Below are 14,111 nucleotides of genomic sequence, written 5' to 3'. Positions count from 1 at the left end.
TTTTGAATATTAAATATTTCTTGACTGTGCCCTCTTCTCGTTGCTTCTACTGCCTTTAACCAGCCTCTGCCTGCTCCCTTGCTCCGTTCCAATCAATTCTCCACACTGCAGCCCCAGTGATCTTTCTAAAATGCAAATCTGATCATGCTGCTCCCCTGCTAAAATCTCTTCAATGCCTCCCATCCCCTCTGTGAGCTCTGCGCCTGGCTTACAAGGCCCTCTGGGAGCCAGCCCTTGCTACTCCTGCCTTGCCTCTCCCGACTCCTTGCTTTGACCGTTACTCTCTGGCCACATCAAATGGCCTGTGACTCTGGAACACTCCATGTTCGTCTCTCCTTGGAGGACAGTCTCCCCTCTTCTTAGAGAACCCTTTCCACAGATCCAGCCAGATCCCCTGGCTTCTCAGCTCTCGCATGCCCTGTTCTCTCTACCAGCTCCCCAGAGACCTCTTAGCCGTGGCTGCATCACTCTGTTCTCATTCCCCTCCTCCACACCTCCTGCACCCTGCATCTGCGCTCCCGAGCACTGCTGAAGGAAATCGCCCAGCCGTGTAGACTGCTGCCATGGCAAGTCCGCTGCCTCCAGCCTCAGCAGGGGTCTCTGCTCTGCTCAGCAATCCTTATGCGTCCCCATTCTTGTGAGGCCTGCTTCAAATCTTCCCCCTTCTCTTACGGTACCTGACTCACCCTGGATTTTCCTTTAGCAGACGGCCTCACCTGTTTCACCTAGAAGGCCAGGTCATCTGATAAGGAGACTTCTCATCCTGCCTCCCCAGCCACAAACTCACCTACAGCTTCTTGAAGGACTCTACTTTTCTGGCTCTCCTACGTTTCTGAGGGCTTCTTCTTGGTCTCCTTTGCCAGCAGCTCTTCTGCTCACCCTTAAACCCAGGTGTTGTCAGTTCCTGGCCCATGGCTCTTCTAGCTCTTCTAGCTTCTTTGTCCTGTCTGTGGCCTCAAGACCATCACAGCAGCATCTCCAGCCCCCCATGGCCACCCCCTCTCGGCCCTCCTGCCTGTTCCTCCTTGTCCCTCTCCCCTCAGTTGTCCCAGCCAGACCTAGAAGTCATCCAGAAACCTCCCTTTCCCTCCACCCATCCCCAGTGGGTAGCCAAGTTTCCAGTGGCTTTTTCTCATACCTGACACTTCCCCTGTGCCCAGATGCCACTGGCTCAGTTCAGCCCTCATCTACCCCAGGATTACGGCATCAGCCTCTTTACTAGGCTCTTGGATTACATTTGTGCCCCTCCACACCATCTCCCTGCCACCAGAGGGAGCCTTCTAAAATGCAGAGCCGATCAGTCACTTCTCTGCTCAAAACCCTTCAATGGCTGTCCATTACCTCAGCATCAAGTCTGAATATCCAAGTCTAACATGCAAGGACAGCTCCCTCTCACTGCCCACCCTGCCCCTCTTCTACTCCTGCCAGGCCAAATATTTGCAGTCCAGTCCCCAAAATAAGCTTTTGAGCCCTCTGCAACACTGAGTTTGGAATGCCTTTCTTCCTGGTCTCTCTTTCAAGACTTTGTTCAAGCCCAATTCCTCTATGAAACCTGTCCTGATTCCCACCCCCCCTCTCCCATCACAAAATCAGGGCACGCTTCACTGAGAAGTTGGGCTTGAGCAAAGCCAGCTGGTGGCTCTGGCTTTTGTGCCCTCCGTGCCTCCCTCTGCGCCTCCCTCTGCTGTTCTGTGCAGACTTCCACCCTTGCCTTCAGAGAGGAGTCATTCAATAAAGGTTCAACAAATGCAAGAATGTAGCTGTGTGGGCTGTGCAGGCTGTTCCTCCCTGGGTTAGTAGGTTCCCCGCCTGGGGCTGTCCCACAGCACCTCAGCTATCTCTCCCCTTTCCTCTTCTCAGTAGAGGGCTTAGTGGACAGATACTGGTCTTGCACTCAGTGACTAAGGTAGGAGTCCCATCTAGATGTTTACTTTTGCACCAGCCCCTATATCTTACTTAGCCTCAGTTTCTGCATCTATAAAACAGGCACCAAACACCAGTAAGACCTATCTGTTGAGAGCGTTCAAAAATATACGAGCACGTGCATTTTGAACACAGCCATGTAGATTATACCCCTGACAGCTGCTTACCTTTTGTGGCCTTGGGTTCCCCATTTATAGAATGGGGGCAATTCCATCTCCCAGGTGGTGTTAGATGTGAATGGGCTGCTTTGTAAGAGAATGGCTCTGAGTCAGAAAATGTTGGTTATTAGGATTGTTCTTCTCCCTATCCCCACAGAAAGGGGAGACGGGCACTCCATTGAGACAGTGGGGACTGGGCTGGGAGGGGTTCCGGTTGCCATGGCAGCTCTAGAACAAACAGCACCTGTGTCCCCCTGCTCTGGACCCTGGAGGTGGAGAGGACTAAATACAGGTCAACCCCCATTCCTAGCTAGCCTTGAAAAGGTCCTCCTGGGCCTTGTCTGGCCTGGGATGAGCCCTTCACTCCCTGAGAGTAACTGGGCACTGGCCGGGGCTTGGTCCAGCCCTGGATTTACCAGCCCCAGCTGGCCCTGTCCTGGACCCAGCTAGTGTCAGGCTCTGGTGCCAAGCTAGAGTTCGCTCATGCACAGAGGCCTTTGGCCAAGGCCCCACGGCTGGCTGCCTAGGGCTGCCTGTCAGGTGGCTGTGCGGCTGCCCACACTGGTGCAGTGGGCATCTCTGGCTAAGGGTCCGCTCAGGGCTAAAGGAGGAGAGGGGAAGGAGAGAGAGAGAAGAAAACCTGATATAAAGGCAAGGGGTTCAAGGTGGCTCTGTTGCATTATCTGACCGATCCCACAAAGTTTGGAAAGGTAAGGACTGGCATCCTCACCCACACTTCATGGATGAGGAAGCTGAGACTCAGGAAGGAGCTGGGAGATCTGATCCTCCCAGACCATCCTCTTCCCGCCCACCCATCTGGTAAAAATCACCTGTCCATTGTTGACAGAAACCTCCAGTCCTCCTTCATCTCCATCCTATCACCATGTCTACCTTCTTACCCGGTGAAACTGGCAGCCCCTGGGGAGGAGGGGGAGGGAATGTCCTGTAGGAGAATGAAGGCTCTTCCTGGGTTCAGCCTTCAGGTAGAACGGAAGGTCAGACAGGTGACTGAGGCTTCTGAGCAGTGTGAGCCTATGTGTGCTGTGTATGACTGCACACGTGTGTGCCTCTCTGAGAACACATGGAGCCTGACTCTTAGATCCGGTACCAGAGTGGCTCTGTGCAAGTGAAGGGGGCGTGTTGAAGGGGGCTTTGCACACACATGAGTAAACGCTTCTATGCTGATGGCAGGTGATACATGCACAGAAAAAACACAGCAGTCCTGTGGGTAAAACTGAGGGTAAGCCCAAACCCCAGAGACGTACGAGGCTTGTGTGTATGTATGCTCACATGTGTGCAGGTCTTCGAGAACCCACAGACCCGTACGAAGGATGGAAGATAAATGCCAAGGCGCACAGCACCCCCTGCTGGCTACACTGCCATGGCCACGTGCAACTTGACAACCCAAACCCTTGCCCACTGGCCAGGCCACTCTTACTCAGAGCAGTTCAAGGCCTGTAACTCCCTCTGAGTGGATGCTCCAACCCCCACACCCCCGAGGATCTGTCCCTAATGGGCCCTCCGTTCACCCGTCATGCTCTCCCTTGAGGCCTGCCAGAGAAAGACACACAAGCTGCTAGGTTGGTGGGAGAGGCCAGTCTCCCAGTCATTGCTGTCTTTCTCCTGCACTCCTCAGAGTGGAGTGGGGAATTGGACTGGGGCAGGCTGCTTTCTGGTGGCCCCGGGAGACCTCTGCCTGAGAGACTTCCTGTGTCCTCCATCACTACCCCCACCTGGCTGGAGCCCAGACCCAGGACTTGTGGATGGGGAAGCAAAGCAATTGCGGATTCGGTGGACCAGGTCCCCCCCTGCTGGCAGGAGCTGGCACTTGCAGCCCTGCTTCCCCAGGCCTGGAGGAGAGGGAGCTTCTTTACTGGAGTCCAGAGGTTCTCACACGCACTGTCATGTAGGTCAGGGCAAGGCAGGGCAGGGCAGGGGTGGTTGCAAACCCATTTACAGATGCGGAGACTAAAGTCTGGAGGAGGGCTGGGAGTCTGCCGCTCCTTACCCCCAGCTCCCGGGACTGACCCTCGCCAGACTCTTTAGCTTCTCTCACCCCTTCTCAGTCCATCTTCTGGCCCTACTGGCCCCTCCTCTTAGGCTAGATTGGAGATCCCAGGGAGAGGCAATACAGGGAGAGAATCTGGAGGTTAGGTTCACACACTCAGGAGAGCACAAGGCCCAGAGGTGGGATGTGGCTGGCAGGTATATGTGCTGATTCTCTTCACACTAGTCAATTGGGCACTCACTCTGAGGTAACTGGCCCTGTTTGCACAAGCAGTTTACTTCCAACCATAATCTAATTTTATCCTTGCAACAAACTATGAGGGAAGTAAGAGTATCCCCATTTTACCAACAAGGCAATTAATGCTCAGAGAGCTTAAGTATGTGACCCAAAGTTGCACAGCGAGATTTGCACTTGGGTTAAGACTCCAAGCTGTGCTGTGTCCCGAGCTGCTCATTTTCAGGGCCCAGAGTCTTAGACCCCCACTTCTCACAGAAAGCTGCAACTCCCTCCCTCATCTCCTCTGCTTCCTACAATAACCCTGTGAGAGAAGCATTTCTTATCCTCATTTTACAGATTAAAAGATGGAGGCTCAGAAAGTTTAAAGAGGTTGCCTAAGACATGTTGGGGCAATTGACCAAGGAGCAGGCAAGGGCAGAAGTAGAGGTTCAGAGGGGAGGATGGTAGGAACTCTGAGGGGCAGAGGCAGGAGGGAGGGGACCCAGAAAACAGCTGGACTGGGTGTGGCCTTGGGGGGGTGGGATATTACTCCATATAAGCCCAGGCTCCCAAAATGGCACCTTTTGAGATGTCAAGATACAGAGAAGGGAGTTCAGGGTGGTGCCTCCTCCCCAGTGACAGAACTGGCTGGTCACCCCCTTGGCATCTTGAGGGGCTGCTGGCTGGTTCACTTCTCCTCCACCCTGCCTGCCACACCCTGCCTGCCATACACCTAGTGCGAGGTCCTCCTCAAGTGGCAGGGACTTGACATAGCTGAGGTGTCAAGGGAGGGGTGAGTGGGTGGGTGAGGCCAGTGAGGACCCTTCCTTCTCCACTCCCACTGCCCCTTCCTTGTTGACCTGTTGCTCTATTTCTAACTGGTCTCTCTCTCTCTTCCCTGATTCTCTGACTCCCCAGGTCTCCTCTGGCCTCCTTTTCCCTTATCTTTCCTCAGCAGACTCGTCCTGGGTTCCTCGTGTGCCCTGTGGGGACCGGGAGGGAAGTGTCCCAAGGAGAAGCGTCAGGAAGCCATGGAAGCAGAGCATGAGTGTCACTGGTTTATTGGGCAGTGCCCCCACCCCAAACACCAGCAGGCCTCCCCACTCATCCTTGATCAGAAATAAATAAGGGGCCATTTTTGAGCCAGTCTGTTTCCTAAGGTGCTCTGGAGAAGCCCTCTACTATCCTAGGGGCTTGGAACCCTCTGGCTCTTGAGGGCTAGGGAAGGAGTAGGTGCAGACGGCAGGTCACCCCTTCCTAGCCTGTGTTCACAATCTCCAAGTCTCACCTCCCAGCAGCACAGTCTACCCTGTCCCTAAGAGGCCTCTTCTCCATCCGCCCCCAGCCTCTCACCCCCACCCCAAGAACTCTGTCACAGAACCCTGCTCCCATCTCTAACTGCACCTGGAGAGCCAGACCTCCTCTCCAGCCAGGAGGACCCAGCTGTGGGGGAAGGAAGGTTTGCCGTCAATTTTTTTTTTCTTTTTTTCCCCTTGTGGTTCAGGGACTGCGGGGCTGGCCCCTGCCTGACGCTGGTCAGTGGACGGTCATCTCCATGGTCTTCTTCCGCTCCTCCCGCTGCTCCTCCCAGTCCTCCTCGGGCTCATAAGTGCCCTTGACGACGGCCACACGCTCACTCATGCTCAGAGAGTTGGGGAAAAGCAGGTAGAAGTAGAGGATGGCAGCCAGGACAGCCCCCACGATGGGCCCCACCCAGAACACCTGGTGGAGACAGGGCAGCAGTCAGGGGGCTGAGCCCACGGGCCCTCAGAGGAGATGGACATGCAGCTTCCCAGTCTTCCAGAGGGAAAGACCTCCTCCTACCTGGGAAACAGATACACTGACACCCTCCTCCCCAGTGACGGAAGCATGGACCCTAGAGGAGACACACAGATCCTCAGAGGGTCGGGCCTCATCCATGCCCCCCAAAGAGACAAACTTTCAGAGGGTCAAACATCAGATTCTCAGAGTGACAGGCCCATTCCCCCTGCCTCCATACACGCAGGTCCAGAGACAGGTTCTGGAGCGAGAAGCCATGAGCTCTTGAAGGAGGTGACAGACAGGTTGTCCAAATGGACCGACACACAGGAAGACTCTCCCAAACCCCTCAAGAGGGATAGATAAATGTAACATTAGAAAGGAAAGACATACAGATCCCAGAGGGACAGATGCAGAATCCTCAGAAGAGATCAACACAGAGACACAGACCCCCTTCCCCAGAGAGACAGAAACACATGGACCATACCCACCCACCCGGGTCCCCTGTCCCCAGGGCCTCGGGCCATGTGACTCCATCCCTGCTGTTCTGGCTGCATCCCATCCCCTCCTGTGTCTCCTCCTCACTCCAGCCGTGCCCCCCGGGTCCCACCCCAAGCTCTGGGCCCACAGCATCTAGAAGGCCCAGTCAGCCCTGGGAGGCCATGGGCCAGGTTGCAGGGCGCTCATCATTGGGGAACCAGGGAAGGGCCCATACTCACCCAGTGTGCGTGGCTGAACCGCTTCATGACCACTGCGGGGCCGAAAGAGCGGGCTGGGTTCATGGAGCAGCCAGTGAAGTAGATCTGGATAGAAAGAGGGAGCCGGTGAGCAGGGCAATGCCCTCACCCACTCACACAGGGCACAGCACTCTCCCAAGGTCTTGCAGCAGTTGAGGGGTTCAGTCAGTCTCAAAACTCAAATCTCGTAATTCCTCAGCTGGTGACCACTCCCTTCACAGACCCCAGTTGTCCAGTTAACCATGAATGCCTCCTCTCTTACTCTGTCCTGAACTTAGGCTTGGTTCCCTGGCCCCACCCCACCTCCCACTAACTCCCAGCTCTCCTCAGCCCAGAGAGAAGTTTTTGAGGGGTTAAACTTAAGGTCAGTTGAGCCAGGGTCCAGTACTCCCAAATCCAGGTCCAGAAGGGGCGGCTCTAGGATCCCCCATTACTTGTACCATGTAGCTCCTCCCAAACCCTAAGCCCACTCCTTCTGGCAACCCCACTCACCCCTACAAGGTGGCCCAGTGTGACAGAGAAGCCGATGGACAGGGCCGGGGTGCCCACGGGGCTGGTGCGGCGGGAGTCAGTGGAGGAGAAAATGCAGAGGGCCAGCTGGAAGGTCAGAATCAGCTCCACCACCATGGCCTGGCCTGGCGTCGTGTTTTTGTTGAGCTGTGAGGGGAGGGTGGGTTAGGACCCCAGAGCCACCCTGCCTTCTTCTGGCTCTATGGTGAAGGGTTTGGCCCTCCTTTTGGCTCCTGAGGAGATCTAGAGCCTGAGAACCTGGAAAGGGAAGTCCTGAACCCCACATGGTTGGCACAGCCAAGCCCTGCATATGTTACCTCAGAGAGGCCATTTGCAGAAGAGACCACGCACTTCACAGTTTGCACACAGCTTGAAGCTGCGGGCTGTAGCCAAAGGGCAGAGTGTGAAGGGAGCTTGTTCTGGACACAGTCCTGTCAACGGTCCTGCTCAGCTCCCCACCCCCACAAGCTGGCATTTCATCCTCCCTCCTGCGGACAGCTGCCCAGTTTGCCTACTGCGTCCTCTACCCAGGCCTTCTGCCCATGCCTGACCTGCCGCTGCTGCCAACCTCAAACCCGTCTCTCCGGTGCGGCTGACTCATGGCTTGACAATGGTCGAGTAAATCCTCCTCTATGTTTGATTAATGAACCCAGTACATGGGATGTGGGGGCTGAATCGAGGGCTGTGGGAGGAGGGACGCAGCAGGGAGACAGGAGCAGGGACAAGATGGAGGAACCAATATTCACCAGACACTGCTATGGATGGCACCATGTTAGGGGCTCACGGGCATGGCTTCTGAAGGGAATCCCCACAGCACCTACTGGGCATGTATAAGCATTCCCATGTTATGGCTGAAAAAAATGAAGTGCTGAGAGACTAATGTCACCCAAGGCAGAACAATCCAATTGTTGCACATGGTTCCACTGAACCACTCCTCTGAGGGGTAGACAGAAGAGGTGAGGGGCCAAGAGCGAGGTCATAGCCAGAGGTGAGATAGGGAAATAAAAGGGGACAGCAGGCAGGAGAGTGGCCAAGATGGGAAAGCAGGAAGGCGGGGGACAGAAGAGGGTGGATATGGACTAGAGAGACTGAGTGGTGCACAGACCAGCCTGGAGATTTCTCCCCGCCCCCCCCCCCCCCCCCCCAGGAGGCTCTCGCCTTCCTGGAAAGGGTGTGTACAGCCCCCTTCTATCGTACCCATTCTCAAGTTCTGGCTAGAGGCCTGGCCTGGAGCCCAGGGCCAGGGTCCCTGGCCCCACCCCAGTCCCGCAGTCACTCACGGCGTTGACAGCCAGGTTGTCCCGGGCATTGAGTGGTGCCAGCCCATAGAGGATGCCCGCCCCCGCAATGGCGCCCACCAGCTGGGCCACCACGTAGAAGACAGTGCGGAGCAGCGAGATCTGGTTGCCCACGAAGAGGGCCAGGGTGATGGCGGGATTGATGTGGCCACCGCTGATGGGCCCCAGGGCCTGGGCCAGGGTGCCTATGGCCAGACCGAAGGCCAGCGCGATCTGCAGGACGCTGGGCAGTGCCGACGGCCACTTGAGGGCCGAACCGAGGCCAAAGAAGACGAAGATGAGGGTGGCCAGGAACTCTGCAAACACCGCCTTGAGGAAGGCCACGGAGCACACCTCCTTCTTCATGGTGGCCACGGGCCCCTGGCGGTGGCGGCGGCGGCGGCGGGGGTCGCCCGTTGGGGCGGGGGCGACGGCGCGGGCGGGGGCCTGGCTCCGGGGCGCAGCGCGCTCTCCCGCGCCCACTCCCTGCCTGGCGGCCTGGTGCGGGCCCAGCAGGGGCGCGCTATATAGAGGGCGGGCGCGCCTGAGCGCCGCGAGCGCGGGGGGGCAGGGGGCGGCTCCCGCGCCCCGGGGCCAGCAGGGAGGGAAGTTTGTGGCCGCCGCGGGCTCGCAGCCCGTCCCCGCCCCGCGCGCCCCCCGCCCGGAGCTCGCCCCACCTCCGGGGCAGCCGTGCGCCCGCCGGGGCCATGTGACCCAGGCGGCGGTGTAGATGCGCCCCGCTGCCGCGGCCCCGCACATGGCGCGCTTGCAGGCGGCTCCCGCTCTGCTCCGCGCCCTTCGTCCCTCTCACCCGGCTCGCTGGGAGACTTTGCTCAATCTGGCCTCTTCCGTCTGACCTCCGGGCATCTACCTGCTCTGGGAATTTATCTCCGTGCGTGGTTTTCCCTTTTTCTCCTCTTCCATCTCTTGGTCTAGCTCCTCCTTTTCCTCCTGCGACCTGGGCATCCTGACCCGGCCTCACCCCCGACCGCGGTGCCGCGATGCGGCTCCCTGAGCTCGGCGCCACTCAGCTCCCTGCCCGCTGAGGGCGGGGGCGGGCGGCGAGACTGGGTGGTGCGAGGCGGTCCGGCGGTCCTGGGCCTATCCCTGGTCTGGGCCGGGCTGGCCCTGGGTTGGAGCGGAGGTGTTTGGGGAAGAGTCGAGGCCGTGCCAGCCTTCTGCGCGCTTGGCAATTCTCGACGCCCGGTGGCCAGGCAGCCCCGGGAGGAGGCGGGGAGCCCGTCCCTCGGCATCTTCTGCCTCTCCCCGGCTGAAGAAGTCTAAGCCCTCCTGTGGCGCAGCCCCCTTGGGGAGACGCACGAATCCCCGCAGGACGTAGGGTGCAGGTCACCTCCTAGATTGCGGGGGAACCCATACGACTGCGTTAGATTTTCTTTGGGGTCAGTGTAAGGGCCATGGAAGTCTGGGTGCTGGAGCTGGGTGCCGGGAGGGCGCAGGTGCCTCCCTGTCTGAAGCCTCTTAGCCTTTCGCTCTTGAATTTCAATTCTTCCTCCTCCCTCTTTCCCTTAGTCTCTTCTACCAAACCCTCACTTAGATTTAGCTTCTTTCCCTCTCAATCTCTCTTGCTGTATTTGCTCTTATTGTCTCTTATTCTCTCTTTCTGTCTCAGTTTATCTGTCTGTCTCTTAAGTCTCCCTGTCCCTCTTTGTCTGCCGGTCTCTCCCTTTCTGTCTGTCTCTTGCTCAGTGTCTCTCTCCCTCTATTTCTGGTCTCAGTGTGCCTGCTCTCTCTCCCTCTTTCTCAGCGTCTGTTTTTTCCTTCCTTCCCTCTTCATTCTGTCTGCCCTGATCTCACCGTCTTCTCCAGCCCCGTCCCACACTCCGGTGTCTCAATCTCTCTATTTACCTCTCAGTTTCTATTTCCTCTCTCTTTCACCTTTCTCAGGCTCTTTTCACGTCTGAGCTTTTCTGTCTGTCTGTCTCTACCCCATTTTTCATGTCTGTTGGTTTTACAAGGTGTGTGTGTGTGTGTTTTCCCCCAGCCCTGAACTGGGTGACACTGTCTTCCAGTTCTCCAACCCCCTCTTCCTGTTCTCTCCCTTTCCCTCTGAACTCCCAGCCCCTCTTCACCTTCCTCCCACCCCTCCCTCTTCCCATCCCCAGGTTTGGCATGTGAAGAATGAGGCTGGAGGGCCCTCCAGGGCTTGGAGGAGGGGCGGGTATGCACCCCCTTGGACCCTTGAGAGGAGCTGCCCATCCCTCCTTGTGATCAGGGGACACTGAGCACAATGCCTGGCACAGAGTAAGGCTCCGTGAAGTTTCCTTGTGCTATAATTATCATTTTACAAGCCCCCGCCCTGAGTGTTTGGTGTGGAGCTAGGTGAGGGGAAGGAGCCCAGATGGACAATACAGCACAGGGAGAAAGTAGCTGTCTCCTCTGTCAGTCTGTCAGGCAGCAGCTGAGGGGAGGAGCTGGGAGGAAAGCCAAGGGCCTGGAGGACCGGGATCTGGGCTCCGTGGCAGCCAAAAGGCCAAAGAAAACAGGGGCCAAAGAAACCCCACTATTGTTCCTGCTCTGCATGGCATTTCCGGCTGGAGGAGCTCCTCCCCCACTTCTCTTCTCTTAGGGCAGGAGGTCTGTCCGTCCTTTATTCTGTGGGTCCCAGGGCCCCTCCCCTGGCAGAGCACAGCAGTTATATCAGGATTTATTTTCTCCTGAGCCTGGGACTTAGAGGTTGGGGTGAGGGACTGGCCCAGACGGGGAGGCTGTTGGAGGCCGGGCCCCTACGCCGTTGAGCTTGCCCCCAGGCTGCACCCTTCCACCTTCTTTCTCATCCTCTCTCCCCAAGCACTGTCTCCATGAATTCGTAGGTCTACACTCCATTGTCTTGGAGTGGGAAGGACTCAGCAGTCCTCAGAGGAGACGGGGCCAGCAGGGGAAGTCCCACCTGCAGAATTGAGCACAGTCCTTTACAGCTAACAAAGGTCTTTGGCTTCCACTATGTGATTTAATTCCAAGCTACCTGTAAGAAAACCCAGACTCAGAGAGGTTACTGCCTTGCCCAAGGTCACAAGTGGACAGAGTTGAGATAGGAACTGTATGCCAGGAGTGGGGGGGCTGGGTGCAGTTAAAGGAGACCTAGATCTGTCAAAGCACTCAGGGGGCAGCTGTTTACATTTCCGAGGCCTGTGCCTGAGGTCCCGTCCTCTTAACATCAGGATCACTTTGTCCCTGGATTCTCAAAGGAAACTCCTGAAGCTATTATCTCCTGGAATTGTCTTTTCCTTGAGCACTCAGAGGAATGTTTCCCTGGGACCTTTCTGGGATGGGGGGAGGTCTCACATTTGTGCAAGAGGGAATTGAAGTCTCATAGGAGAAACTTCCCTTCCTCTCCTGATACAGGGAGCCCAGGATTCCTTGGAGAAGTTGAGGGGGTAGGGCACCTGGGCAGGGAGGGTAACCGGGAACAGGTGTATCCTGGGGCTATGTATCTCAGTGTTGGGGAGAGTTATCTGTTCATTCCACAAAAACTTCTTGAGTACCTAGTATGTACCAGACACTATTGTAGGCACTAGAGATACAGCCATGAGTTCAGCAGACGAAAGTCTCTTCCCTTGGGGAGCTTATATTCTAGTGAAAAGAGACAGATAATAAACAGTGAGCATGTGTAAACTAAGTGGTATGACAGAATTGGTGAGTGGATGGGAAGAAAGAGAACATACAAAGGGGGCTGGGCAGGCTGTGGTAGAATTGGGGCTTCTATATAATTTTGGGGTCTTATTGAGAAGGTGACATTTGAGCAAAGACTTGAAGGAGGAGAAGAAAAGAACCATGTAGAAATCTGGGGGAAGAATACTCCAGACAGAGAGAACAGCTGGTGTTGCTGAAGCAGAGGTAGCAAGGAGGAGAGGAAGGAGATGAGGACAGAGAGGCAGCAGAGTGTGGGCAGAGAGGAAACGGAGTGTGGGATCTGATATCCCAGTCTAAGGACTGTGGGCTTTACTTTCAGGGAAATAGGAAGCCACAGAACAGAGAACTGATGTGGACTGACAAAATTTTAAAAATATATATTTTTATTGATAAATCTTCACACACATACATTCCATACATGATGTACAAACAGTGGCTCACAATATCATCACATAGTTGTGTATTCATCACAATGATCATTTTTTTGAACATTTGCATCATTCCAGAAAAAGCAATAAAAAGAAAAAACTCATATATCATACGCGTCACCCCTCCCTCTCACTGACCACTAGTATTTCCATCTACCTGATTTATTTTACCCTTTGTCTCCCTTACTATTTATTTATTTTTATTCATATTTTTTATTTATCTGTCTATGCTCTGGATAAAAGGAGCATCAGAAGCAAGGTTTTCACAATCATAAAGTCACATAGTAAAAGTTATATCTTTATATAATCGTCTTCAAAAATCTAGGCTACTGGAACAGAGCGCAACAGTTTCAGATACTTCCCTCCAGCCACTCCAATATGCCATAAACTAAAAAGAGATATCTATGTAATATATAAGAATAACCTCCAGGATAACCTCTCAACTCTGTTTGAAATCTCTCAGCCACTGAAACTTTATTTTGTCTCATTTCTCTCTTCCCCCTTTTGATCAAGAAAGCTTTCTCAGTCCCATGATGCTGGGTCCTGGCTCATCCCCAGGGTTTCTGTCCGGATGTTGCCAAGGAGATTTACACCCCTGGGAGTCATGTCCCAAATATGGGGGAGGGCAGTAAGTTTACCTGTCAAGTTCGCTTAGAGAGACAGGCCACATCTGAGTAGCAAAAGAGGTTCTCTGGGGGTGACTCTTAGGCTTAATTTTAAGTAGGTTTAGCCTATCCTTTGTAGGAATAAGTTTCACAGGGGCAAACACCAAGATCGAGGACTTGGCCTATTGATTTGGCTGTCCCCACTGCTTGTGAGAATATCAGAGATCGTCCAAATGGAGAAGTTGACTTTCCTCCTTTCTCCCCAGTCCCTCAAGGGGTCTTTGCAGATACTTCTTTATCCACTGCCCAATTACTCTGGGATATATTGGGGTATCATACTAACCTGGACAAACCAACAAAATCTCATGTCCTATTCAAGATTCCTTGTACTTACGGTGTTCAACTAAACTGACCATACAAGTTAAATTAGGAAATGTGTTACCCGAAATATAAATCCCTGACAGAAGTTTTTAACACTGCTCACGCTGCTGCTGGGTTGCACATCATAGGGGCAGGTGGAGGTGAGGTTGGCCTGGCCTGGGTGGAGACAGTTTAGGTGGAGAGAGAGATCAGATTCTAGAGTCATTTTGAAGGGAGAACTGACAGGATTTCCTGATGGCTGTCATGTGGGGTATGAGAGAAGGAAGAGTCAACAATGACCCCAATCTTTTTGGCCTGAACAACGGGGAGGATGGAGTTGCCATAACTGGTATGGAGAGAACTGTGGGAGAAGCCGGTTTTGTGGGAAGATCAGGAGGCCAGTTTTGGACATGTTGCATGTTAGGCATTGTCAAAGACTCTGGAGGACCCTGCCCTAGCTTTTCAATAGACACAGCAGCC

At 54.9% G+C, this 14,111-nt stretch overlaps 1 protein-coding gene and 1 long non-coding RNA gene across 3 annotated transcripts; one reads left to right on the top strand and one right to left on the bottom strand.

Annotated features, from left to right (window-relative positions):
• The first annotated feature begins 2,094 nt into the window (after positions 1–2,094).
• Positions 2,095–5,445, top strand: LOC143691799 (uncharacterized). The gene is made up of 2 exons (XR_013179695.1): positions 2,095–2,373; positions 5,224–5,445. It is a non-coding gene; the product is annotated as an uncharacterized LOC143691799 (long non-coding RNA).
• On the bottom strand, positions 5,351–9,069 carry AQP5 (aquaporin 5). 2 transcript variants are annotated; one of them, XM_077170849.1, is made up of 4 exons: positions 8,591–9,021; positions 7,293–7,457; positions 6,783–6,866; positions 5,351–6,027 (listed from the first exon to the last, which is right to left on the bottom strand). In XM_077170849.1, exons 1-4 carry the CDS (start codon positions 8,951–8,953, stop codon positions 5,842–5,844), a joined length of 798 nt encoding a protein of 265 aa, XP_077026964.1. In that variant the 5' UTR covers positions 8,954–9,021; the 3' UTR covers positions 5,351–5,841. The 2 variants fall into 2 exon arrangements, with proteins under 2 accessions (XP_077026964.1, XP_077026965.1); XM_077170850.1 differs by having other exon boundaries at positions 6,015–6,129; positions 8,591–9,069.
• Positions 9,070–14,111: the final 5,042 nt, after the last annotated feature.

Source organism: Tamandua tetradactyla, chromosome 7 (genome assembly GCF_023851605.1).
Source record: "Tamandua tetradactyla isolate mTamTet1 chromosome 7, mTamTet1.pri, whole genome shotgun sequence".
In the NCBI taxonomy this organism is placed as follows: Eukaryota; Metazoa; Chordata; class Mammalia; order Pilosa; family Myrmecophagidae; genus Tamandua; species Tamandua tetradactyla.
Note: the sequence above shows the minus strand (reverse complement) of the source record. Positions and strands in the feature narration are given on the sequence as shown.

Excerpts from the sequence above, each read along its gene's own strand:
- AQP5 (XM_077170849.1), bottom strand. The coding sequence starts at position 8,953 with ATGAAGAAGGAGGTGTGCTCCGTGGCCTTCCTCAAGGCGGTGTTTGCA. Across the intron at positions 6,867-7,292 it reads CACTGGGCCACCTTGTAGGG|ATCTACTTCACTGGCTGCTC; the intron begins GTGAGTGGGGTT and ends CTTTCTATCCAG. Across the intron at positions 6,028-6,782 it reads GGTTCAGCCACGCACACTGG|GTGTTCTGGGTGGGGCCCAT; the intron begins GTGAGTATGGGC and ends TGTCTCCACCAG.